The sequence below is a fragment of the Bactrocera neohumeralis genome, unplaced genomic scaffold (genome assembly GCF_024586455.1).
Source record: "Bactrocera neohumeralis isolate Rockhampton unplaced genomic scaffold, APGP_CSIRO_Bneo_wtdbg2-racon-allhic-juicebox.fasta_v2 cluster10, whole genome shotgun sequence".
Classification (NCBI taxonomy): domain Eukaryota; kingdom Metazoa; phylum Arthropoda; class Insecta; order Diptera; family Tephritidae; genus Bactrocera; species Bactrocera neohumeralis.
This window is the reverse complement of record NW_026089623.1, coordinates 16,869,281-16,880,504: the sequence shown is the minus strand read 5'-3', so window position 1 is coordinate 16,880,504 and position 11,224 is coordinate 16,869,281. Positions and strand designations below refer to the sequence as shown.

The 11,224-nt window shown below is 36.5% G+C and overlaps 2 protein-coding genes across 2 annotated transcripts; one reads left to right on the top strand and one right to left on the bottom strand.

Annotated features, from left to right (window-relative positions):
* Positions 1–1,710: 1,710 nt before the first annotated feature.
* On the top strand, positions 1,711–3,285 carry LOC126765295 (putative nuclease HARBI1). The gene is made up of 4 exons (XM_050483012.1): positions 1,711–2,036; positions 2,098–2,533; positions 2,598–2,742; positions 2,821–3,285. Exons 1-4 carry the CDS (start codon positions 1,915–1,917, stop codon positions 3,057–3,059), a joined length of 942 nt encoding a protein of 313 aa, XP_050338969.1. The 5' UTR covers positions 1,711–1,914; the 3' UTR covers positions 3,060–3,285.
* Positions 3,247–4,527, bottom strand: LOC126765556 (myb-related transcription factor, partner of profilin-like). Its single transcript, XM_050483165.1, has 4 exons — positions 4,383–4,527; positions 4,125–4,311; positions 3,761–4,072; positions 3,247–3,252 (listed from the first exon to the last, which is right to left on the bottom strand). Exons 1-4 carry the CDS (start codon positions 4,391–4,393, stop codon positions 3,247–3,249), a joined length of 516 nt encoding a protein of 171 aa, XP_050339122.1. The 5' UTR covers positions 4,394–4,527.
* Between the last annotated feature and the right edge of the window lie 6,697 nt (positions 4,528–11,224).

The following is an 11,224-nucleotide window of genomic DNA, read 5'->3' as shown; positions in this document are numbered from 1 at the left end:
GTTTTGTGATTTGATTATCTCTTGAATCATATTTTGCATTGAAGCCATAAATTGTGTCATACATTGGGTAAGGTTGAAAATCATAGTTTCAACGCTTCCATTTGGTTGGTTTTGGGGCAATTGCATTTGTGCAGTTTGCCTTTCACCACGTTTGCATAGCTTCCTTGTGTAGCATTGTCTTTAGGATTAACTGCTTTTGAAATGTGGACGGGGATTTCAATATTTTCAATAGATGGAATATTCATCATTTGGTTACGACGTGCTTGGATGCCCTGTGACAACTTCGATTTTAAATCTTTGTATACAGGGCAACCCCTGTAGTTAGCAGTGTGGTTTCCTCCACAATTGCTGCATTTTTTATTTAAATCCTCTTTTTTAAGAGTACATTTTGAAGTTGGATGTAGATCACCACATACTACACAGACACTTCGTAGAGTGCAATATGCTTTCGTGTGTCCATACTCTTGGCAGTTTGTACATTGTACTGGACCATTTCTCTTGTGTGGTTCCTCAACGGTGATTCTGCGATGGAGAAGATATTTTAAATTGTAAATCGGGTGTATTTCATTTTTCTTTAATTTGTTAGAATCTGGCATCAATTCTATTTTGAACATTGGTTGTGGGACTTTGTTCCTGTTAAAAATATTTACTACTGATTTAATGCTAAAACCACCTTCTTCTAGTGCTTCTCTAACGTCGTTAGAGTCTACCGAAGACTCTATACCTTTTATGACAACAACTAGGCCTTTTGAGCTCTTCAGTTGGTAAGAGTAGTAATTCTTGTTATTATTTGATAGGAATTTTACAATTCCCATGAAACTTTTTTCAGTGTATGTTTGAATTTTTGTTTCATCTATGTTACATTTTTCAAGGGCACAATGTGGAAATTGTTTGTGCCTATTATATTGCTCATTTTTGAAACAAGCGCATTTGAGCTACGCTCACGCAAATAGATTGGAGGGGGTTTGGCATTCACGACCGTGGTGGTACCCTTTGCTTCGTCGTTAAGCTCTTTGCTTAGTAAGGCAAATCTGTTGCCATTAAGAATTTCTGGCTTTTTGGTGTTTGGCGTGTTTGCTTGAAATTTTTTGGTATTGACCACTGTTTTAATAGGACTCAATTTCCTTTTTACATTAATGTAGCGATCAATACCAGTCTGAACTGATGGCCCTTTTTTGCTTGGTACATTCTCACCTTGCATTTTATTTTCCTTCGCTGTCCGGGTGCTTGCTGGTACCTGCATAGCGGCTGCTGTCAGTGGATTTGTTGTTGCCCGATTGCTGTTCACTGCTGCTTCTGCTGACTGCGCTTGCTTAGTCTCTCTTACATCTGATCGCTGCGATGACTCATCATCGCCGTTACATTTGTTTTTGCTAGGAGTTACTTTTGTTGGCTCGACAAAACTGAAGTAGGCATTTAAGGAATGCCTACGGTTTTGCGGTTGAGGCTGCGAAGCACTCATTATTGGTTGTTTTTGATTTGTTTTTTGTTTTTATATATTTGTTTTGTGCACTATTTGTTAATGTTTATTATTAGAAGTTTGTGTGCACTGTTTTTTATTTATTTGTTTGTTTTTATTTATTATTATTATTTAGTATATTAAAGTTTATTTATGTTAAAAGATTGCATTTCGCATTTAACTGATTGTGTTCGAAAATTCGGGCATTTGAAAAATTTTTCTTCATATAAATTTGAAAATTATCACGGGTATTGTCACTTGCGAAGCGAATTTATTTGGCGAAGCGAACGCTTTGGCGAACATACCCTAAATTTGCATTGTGAATGGCGAATGAACGTATTCGCTAAAATATGTCGTTGCCATTCATGAAAAAAGTAGCGCGTTCATCCGAATTTGACATTTGTGTCATTTATACTTAAAAATATTTATTATTATATCAACTGAAATTCGAAAATATGTTTATTAACGCGGATCTGTATTTTGAGGATAATTACGATGTGGAAACGCGAACTAATCTTCTTCGACAGCGCCGTTTTATTAGAGATAATTCTAATCCTACAGAGCTACCTAACACGGTGTATGTATCCAGTTCAATTATAACGAATAAAAGTTTTTGTTCAATGTGCACGTATTTGTAGATTTGTTGCGAATTTCCGCTTAAACAAGGGCGCATTTATGTATGTGCTGGATAAAATCAAAGACAAATTTCATTGTCGGATGTCGTCTTCCATAACGCCGATGTTAAAATTGTGTGCCGCGCTCAGATTTTTTGCACATGGCAGTTACCAACAAGCTATAGGGAATGAATTTCAGTTGGGACTTGCTCAGCCAACAGTTTCCCTTATTTTAAAAGAGATCATACCCATTTTGGAAAATGAAATTTGTCGTACCCATATAAGCGTAGATATGAGTGAAGAAGAAAAGCAGCAGGCAAGAAGCAAATTTTATTCAAGATCGGGAATACCAAATGTAATAGGCTGCATCGATGGAACCCATATTGCGATTTATGCTCCTACCACAAACAAACACCTCTATCTAAACAGAAAAGGATTTTTTAGCATAAATGCAATGATTGTGAGTTTTTATGAATTTAATACAGTAAAATTGGTATAAAAATTTTATTGTATTTTTATTACAGGCTTGTGATCATGATATGAATATCCGTTTTGTGGATGCAAGATATGCTGGTTCTACACACGATTCGTTCGTATGGAACAATAGTTCTCTAAAGGCATGTTTAGAGGCAGCGCATCAAAACGGAGATCAGAACTCTATTTATTTAGGTAATCACAATATTTGACTACTGCGCAAGTTTAATCTTGACATACATATCAATATTGAAAACAATAAAATATTTGCAGGTGACTCCGGATACCCACTAAGCCCTTATTTATTAACACCTTTCCGTCATGCAGAATCTGGAACTAGGGAGTCAATTTTTAATAAAAAGCACTCGAAAGCGAGAAATGTTGTTGAACGTACGATTGGAGTTTTGAAATGCCGTTTCAGATGTCTTCTGAGTGATAGAAAAATGCGCTACGATCCTGCTAAAGTAACATCCGTTATTAATATATGCTGTGCCTTGCACAACATTTTGTAAAAAATTTAGAATCGGTGATCCGGAGGAGGCTGAAACCTTCTTTGATGCCGTTGTACCATTGGAACCAATTAATGAAAATGGCAATGGTTCACCAGGAGAGCGCCGCAGAAGACAAATTGCTGATGCTTTGATGTAAATGAAACTATCCCGACTTCAGTGAATAATATATTGCATTCTTTTATTTTATTCAATACTTTGAAATTCAATATTACATAGATAATAAATATATAAAAATTACAAAAACTACATGTTTTAAAACTAAATTAAAAAAATCACAGATTCAATTCCGTCACTTACAATAATAAAGTAAAAATAAATTCATCACATGTTTTCTTAAAAAAAATATCAATTCAAGTTAAAATATGAAATAAAAAAAAAATTATCACATTCTTATGAAATAAACTATAAACCAAATTCAATCTATTTACAAGCACCCTATTTACCCTATTTTTTTTGCATTTTTAATTTTAAAGTTTGTAGTTTTATTTCCATCTTTTCTCTATGTCTTTTTTTTTCTCTAAATTTTCTTCCTTCTTCCTTTCTTCTTTAATTTTCATTAATTTAATTTCTTCCTGTTTCAATTCATATATTTTTCTTGTATACCTTGCAACTTCATCAATTTTTTTTTCCATTCTTGCCATTTTGTTGGAAAGATTGTCTTGGACTTCGGCTTGCTTTTCCAACGCTTTCATCCGAATTACTTCACGTTCCTCTACTGTCATTTTAGGACGGCTGCTTGAGGATTGCGAAGCCAAATCCATGGCTCGTTGTGTTTCCTCGGTCGTGCGCTCTTCTGGCTGAATTTCTCTACAATTTACCGCACTTTCTATTTCATTAGAGCCATATGCCAAGCCTGTAGGATGTACAGCCGCCTGAAGGTGAAGAAGCTCATCCACACTTTGCTCCAATGGAGATAAACTTTGCTGAGCATAAGGTCCTCCTCCTGTGGCAACAGTTTCGCGTCGGTTTGTCGCTATTTTTTTTTTTAGTTTCTGTTTATAATCCAACCAAACCTAAATGCTACACATAAGTAACTTCAACCAAACAAATTAATTAAATTTTTACCTTATTCCACTCGCGCCCGTTTCGCAATGGTGGACCAATGGCATTGAGTTCGGCAGCGAACAGGTCCCATTGCTCTGCCCTGCTTTTCTTTGTCGCTCCAAAATTCCCCATTCCTCTGGCGACGTCCGGATTATTTTCCATTAACGCAACCAATTTTTGGAATTGCTGCGTTGTTGTACGTTTTGTTCTAGAAGTATCGTTTTGTTAAATATAATTAAATAATTACAATTGCTCAAATAAAGATCAAAATTTACTTACGTCCTTTCCATTTCAAATAGCGAATAAAAAATGCATTCGTTAAATTTTGACAGTAATGTCGAAGCGAATGCCGTTTTTTCGCCAGCGGCAATACCAGAAATTTATTTTCGCCACTCGTTCGCCATTTTCTGGCGAATTCGTTACAGATTCGCAACTTACAATTCGCCACGGCGAAACTCGCCAAAATTTTCATTCGCTTCGCAAGTGACAATACCCGCCTATATACAAGATATTGCAACAATTATATTTAAGAATAGAAGAGAGAAGAAATTTTTACGTATTCTAGTAAAGTTTATTATTAACTATAAAACAGATAAAAATAGTTTTTTTAGCAATAAAATTGGATCTTTGAAAATTGTCAATGAACAAAGCCAACCAGATACTTTTGGTTGTGTTATTTTGACAAAAGTTGATGACGTTTTTAAAGAGGCTTTGGTGTCCTCATAGGATTTAGGTATTGGAGTAGTATTCACATTTGTAGCATGTGGCCACATTTGCAGCATTTGGCCACCCCACTCTTGGTTGGATGGCACCTTGGCAAGAGAATATAGTAAAGCGTATTTCAGCTGTGGAAACTGCTCTTGCTGAGAAGGTATTTATTGAAATAAAATTATAATATTTTAAAATTGTTTATTAATTATATATATATAAATTTTAGATGCCCGAACGTGCTGAGATGCAGGCGCAAGGCCAATAGTTTCGGGAAAATAAGGTGCTCTCAGCTAAAACCCACCGCAGTGTACGCCGCATCACTGCCGACGTGGTGAGTGAGGAGCAGCTTCTATTACAAAGCTTCCTCCCCATATCGCCATGGAAACACTGTTGAAGGTGGGGAGCACCTTACACACAAAGCTCACGCTATGTTAAGTTTGCCTTTCTTTCCTTATATTACATACATATGTAAAAGTATATTGATAATTATTATTATACGTTTATAGGCAGCCTTCATCTTCCACCTAGAATCTACCAAGGGTACAATTGATAAGGCAGTCATTATTTAGTGGTGAGTTGGTGTCGCTATATAACTGCGATGGAAAATCGGGCATAAGAGCAATTAATTTAAAAAAATGGACTTTACTCTCGGTTAATATTAAAATATTTAGATACGTTCACTTATTTAATTATTACCTACTATTTTATATATGTAAAATTGCGAATATGTACATAAATATATAAAATTTTAGCTATTAAGTATTATGTTAGCTTAAGTCGCAATAGATTTAAGCAAATTAGTGGTATTATTAAGAAGTAGTATTTTTATACTCTTGCAACCAGTTGTACGTATAACCTAAAAGTAAACGAGATTGATATAGGGTTACATATATATACCAATGATCAGGATGATGAGAAAAGTTGCAATCCGGTAGCCTGTCTGTCTGCCGGAGGATAACCCCGCTTACTCCTCGAATAACGGTAACGTTAAAAACTACTAAAAGCCCGATAAATCATTAACTAAATACTCCAGAGACATTAAATTTTACCACTGCCTTATAAGAGCCGGTATGGAAATTGAACAATGGGCGTGGCGCCGCCCACTTTTAGGTAAAATCCCATGTCTCGGGACCCGACTGCCCGATTTCGATAAAAATTAGCACGTGGAATTCTTCTTACATTCTTATGTCACATTGTGACAATGGATGAAATCGAACAACAACCACGCCTACTTCCCATATAGCACAATTTTAAATTCCATTTGAATCGTTCAGTTTCCCGTACACAAATAAAGAAGCACTTAATATAACGGGATAAAACTTTACAGGAATAATGTCTTCAGTGTGTGCCACTTTATGACCATAAATTTGATCCAATAAAAACTAGTCAATCCCTTAGGTACCGAATATTTAGACCCCGGTATTTACAGGGAAGGTAGTAGGACTGATTTTCATACGCCGCGAATGAACTTCGGAACGTGCGCGCACTGACTGGATTCGGTAGAAGGCATTCCTAGCTAACAGAGCCTTGACCCGGTTAATGCTAAATACCCGCGGGCTAAAGCAAACTAGAAGATCACTATTGGCTGGTGTACTAAAGTAAGTCACGCTGACAGGTTACCGCATAATACACTAAAAAAAAATTGCAAGGGCAGAGACGGTGAATCACTGGCAAAAACGCTGGGAGGAAAGCGAAAACGGGCGGCGGTCATTCCGACTGATCCACAACGTTGAACCATGGCTAAACAGACCGCACGGTGAGGTAGATTTCCACCTAACTCAAATCCTCACAGAACATGGCTGCTTCAAAGCATATTTGAAACGATTCGGACACGAAAATAACACACATTCTTCTATTGCCCGAAATATAATCATGAGAGGCAACACTTAAAAAGTACGTTCGGTGTAGACCCAACTTCAGATAACTCGGTAAACCAAATGGTCGAATCAGTAGAGAAGTGGAAAGCTGCTTGCGAAGTGGTAGCCAGGGTTATGAAATGAGAAGAGAGCTGTTAAATATAACGAACAACCACGACTCAAACACACATTGACTTGGCGGGAAGGGCTGGCGACGAACAATGTACGAGGGGGGTTATCAGACCAACAGAGGTGGGGCCAAGTAAATGCAACTTGTAACTGAATGCATTTTGATCATCACGTACGCATGAGTGTCACTCAACCATCCTCCCGACATAATACTTGACGGTGGTACCGGGGGGAACGTTACAGGATGGTGGGAAGTTTAGTTCGGATTAAAGTTCCACACTGGCATGCCACAAATGCAACAATATCAAGAGGCAAGTTCAGGCATCCACCTCGAGGTGCCTGCATGTGACACATTTTGAGGAGGTTATGAATAATGGCCGTCCTTCCGGGACATGTTTATAGCCGTTTACATCAACCATCCGCAATTATCAAAAGCACAAAAATTGTATCACCCCAGATACAAAACCAAAGGTCAAGCAGGCGAAATAGTCCAACAGTTCGCTTTAAATGACGATAATTTCAATTTGGCTTGGGAAGCTCTAAAAGCGAGATATGAAAATGAAGGAATACTGGTCGATAAAAAAGTAACGACAGTAATGAACTTGGCAAAAATTAAGAAAAAAACAAGTGTAGAATTCATCAAACTAAAATCCACGGTTTCAAGTTTTTTGTCGGTTCTATCGACACTAAATATTCCCACAGACAATTGGGACCCTATTCTGGTAAACATATGTGTGTACCGCAGCATTACCAAAAAATTCGTTACTTTTGTGGGAGAAATCGCTCTCATCACGAAGAAGATGCCCAACGTGGCAACAAATGAAATATTTTCTGACTACCCAATATGAAATTGCGGAAAGGGTAGAAGAAAAAATAATAAAAACTAAAAACATTAAACACGACCAAAAGAGAAGCTTCAATGGACCCCAAACTAGAAGCAACAAAAATTTAAACAAAAGCTTTTACAAAACACAAACGTTCACATCCGAACAAAGAAAACGAGCCTCATACGAACTATGTAAAATAGGGCATAAACTTATATCTTGCGAGAAGTTTAAAAACTTAAAAGTTATCGAACGAAATAATTTGTCAGGTCAAAAAGACTTTGCACAAATTGCCTGTTACATGCGTATACATATACAAACTGCAAAAACAAAATACCTTAATTCACAATAAGGAAATTTTAAAAGTTAAGGAAACTTCCCCCTATAAAAAACAAAACTCTGGAATATCAATATTGTGAAAGCTTCTCTAAAGCAACAACTACTCGATCAAACAATGACCGGTACGTCGTACGACTACCGCATAAGACACCTTTTTCCAACACTCAACAAATTAATATAAAACACAAGGTCAGAGTTACCTTTCAAAGTCCTTATATTAAAAACAGATACAACTTTTCGGCCCCGCAGGATGGCTTTCGCCAATAATGAAAAAAAAAAACAATTCTGCACAAATCCCAGAGCGGTGGTGGGCTACTACTTGCAAAATGAGTGCATACGTGCATAAATATTACCTATAATAAAATTTTCCAAAAAGTTGAATAATATTCGCATCTAAATAAACGCTCCTCAAATTGGTGATTAATGGGAATCAGCCTTACAAAGCGTGGATTTACTATCCTTTATAAATTAAATATATAAATTTTGTATTTCCTTACATAGCGAATAGTATCCTTTATAAGCCGATAACACAGAAAAGGCAATAAACAGCTAGTTTAACAAACCGATGTTAAAGAAATTTTAAATAAAACCGCAAATAAAATTAATAAAAGCAAGCAGCGCATACACTTTTTTACTATAATAAAAAGTCGGATAAACCCAAAGGCATTTTCAAGGGGAAAAACTGGCGCACCCTAGCAAGACACAGCTAATATACCACCGCCGATGACACCATAACACCACACAACACCAACTTAACTCACCACTCCTGTACGCCAACCCACTTAATAAAAAGGATGGGCAACAGGATAGCAGAGACATTCGTCACATACAGCTGGCATATTACATTCGTTTCATACAACTTCCGGTTGCAACACCCCTCCCGCGCGCCGCATTGAGATTCGATTGCATACTGCGCCGCGTCGACACCATCTTTCGTTTATTTACTTCGTGCGACATCAATCCTACGCGCTACGTTCCACAAAATACGTACGATGAAATGATCTCTCCGAATACTGTTTCGTCTGCGGATCGTATTATTTACATTTTTATTTGTAAATGTAAAGTTATTGACTTAAATTAAAAAAATTCAAATTGTATCCAAAAAACAAAAGAGGATAACAAAAGTAGGAATCAAAAAATGTAACCCCGCATCAGCTGACGATTAGGGTGATTAGAGCAGTTCAGCTCTATTATTACATAGAATAATATATATGACACTGCTGAATGAGTCCAACAGAGATTATGATCGTATGTACGTACGTCGTTTGAAGGTTTCAAAACCTTCGGTTTAACCAGATTTTTCACCGCTTTTGGCTGGCAGGGAAATGTATATGCTATACAAAAGCATTTGTTGCTTTTTACAGGCTGTAACCAGATGTGATAAAGAATGTATACCATAATTGCAATTGGTTAGAGTGATTAAACCATTGAATATCAAATGGCGATGTGTTACTTTTTTCCCATTCTCTCAACAAATAGTTTAACGTATGAAAAAATTAAAAATAACAAGTAACTGACACGTTTGCTAACAGATACCCGTCTTGCAGGGATATCTAAGGCCCTAATATGAAAGCTTTGGGACTCATCGTATCTGGCAGTACAATATCATATCCAACTATGCATTCCAATTAATGCGGATTAATGCAGGAGTTCGTGAAGTTAACTCCGTTGCTAAATCTCAATTAATCCTCAAAGCTTAAGAGAGTTAGTGTCATTTCAGTTGGCAACATTGTTAAAAATAGCCAATTTGATTTTTTGTGAATGAAAAATAAGCAATATTGATAACTGTTTTTAAAATTTTCAATAAAACTAGAAGTTACAAAGCAACGAAAATAATACGAGATGTATGCCATATTTTTAAAGCAGATAAAATTTATATAATGTATATATAGGTTGTCAAAAAAGTCTTGCGGTATTTTAGCTAGTTGGCGCTGAAAGCGCGTAGTTCTAGTTTCTAGTTCTAGGGTCATGCTATACCTTTTTGGAAAGATCATTTCACGCGCTAACACGTGTTTGATTGATTGTCGTTTCTTTTATGTCGTTATAGCGTCGCAAACATGGAGCAAAATAAAGTGAAAATACGGCATATTTTACGGTACTACTACGATAAAGGCAAAAATGCATCTCAAGCCGCCAATAAAATTTGTGCAGTTTATGGACCCGATACAGTTTCCATTTCCACCGCACAACGATGGTTTCAACGTTTTCGTTCTGGTGTAGAGGTGGTCGAAGATGCGCCACGCTCCGGAAGGCCTGTCGTCGAAAATTGCGATAAAGTCGCTGAATTGGTCGAAAGAGACCGGCATAGTAGCAGCCGTAGCATCGGTCAAGAGCTGGGCATGAGTCATCAAAAATTCATTACAATTTCAATAAAAAAAAAATCAATGAAATACCGCAAGACTTTTTTGACAACCCATTATTTAATGTTTTTAGGTGCCTATGAGGAAGCAACGCTCAGGATGAACATTTCAGGACGAGATGGGGTGCTGAAGATAATGGTGTACTCCCACGACTTACGAAAAGTCAAAAGAAATACCACTATTTACCAAGTCAGTTCCATGGAAATACAGTAAGGATGATGCTCACCGAAAAGTGAAACATTTATCAAATAAATGCAGGTGAGTTTGTTCAATAACTACGATTACATTTCTATATACATAGCCCCTCTGTATGGAAGCATTGACGACTGCCGACGACCGACTTTTCGATTTGCTGAACTTTTTGACTAACAAATTTCCAGGCACTTCTTTCACTTATATGTGAAGACGCCAATATAGTTTTTGTTTTTTGTATATTTTCATCAGTTTATGGTCTTGATTCTTTTAATAACAACCGCAATGTTTGTTTTCTATTCATTTTTATTGAAAATATTTTGAAAATGACAATCAGTGTTTTATGAGAGTTTAAAACTACAAATTTGGATTGCTGATGCGCAGTTAATCCGGATAAACGCTGCCTTATTTTAATTAGTTTTCGGTTAAATAAACAGAATAATGTTGCATGAAAATAGTTGGGCCTTTTTCAAATAAATATATTTCTAATAACCCGAAAACTTCGCGGATTTGATCCTTGAATACGTTTTTTTTTGTGCCCTACATAACGAAAAATAAATAAGTACAAGGGAATTAGTAAAGTGCTAGTTGATATAGCACTGCGTAATATAAGTGTAAAATTTAACAATAAAAAATGGAACAAGTAAGGAAGGGCTATGTTCGGGTACAACCGAATATTTTATTCTGCTGCATTTTGGAGGAATCAAAAT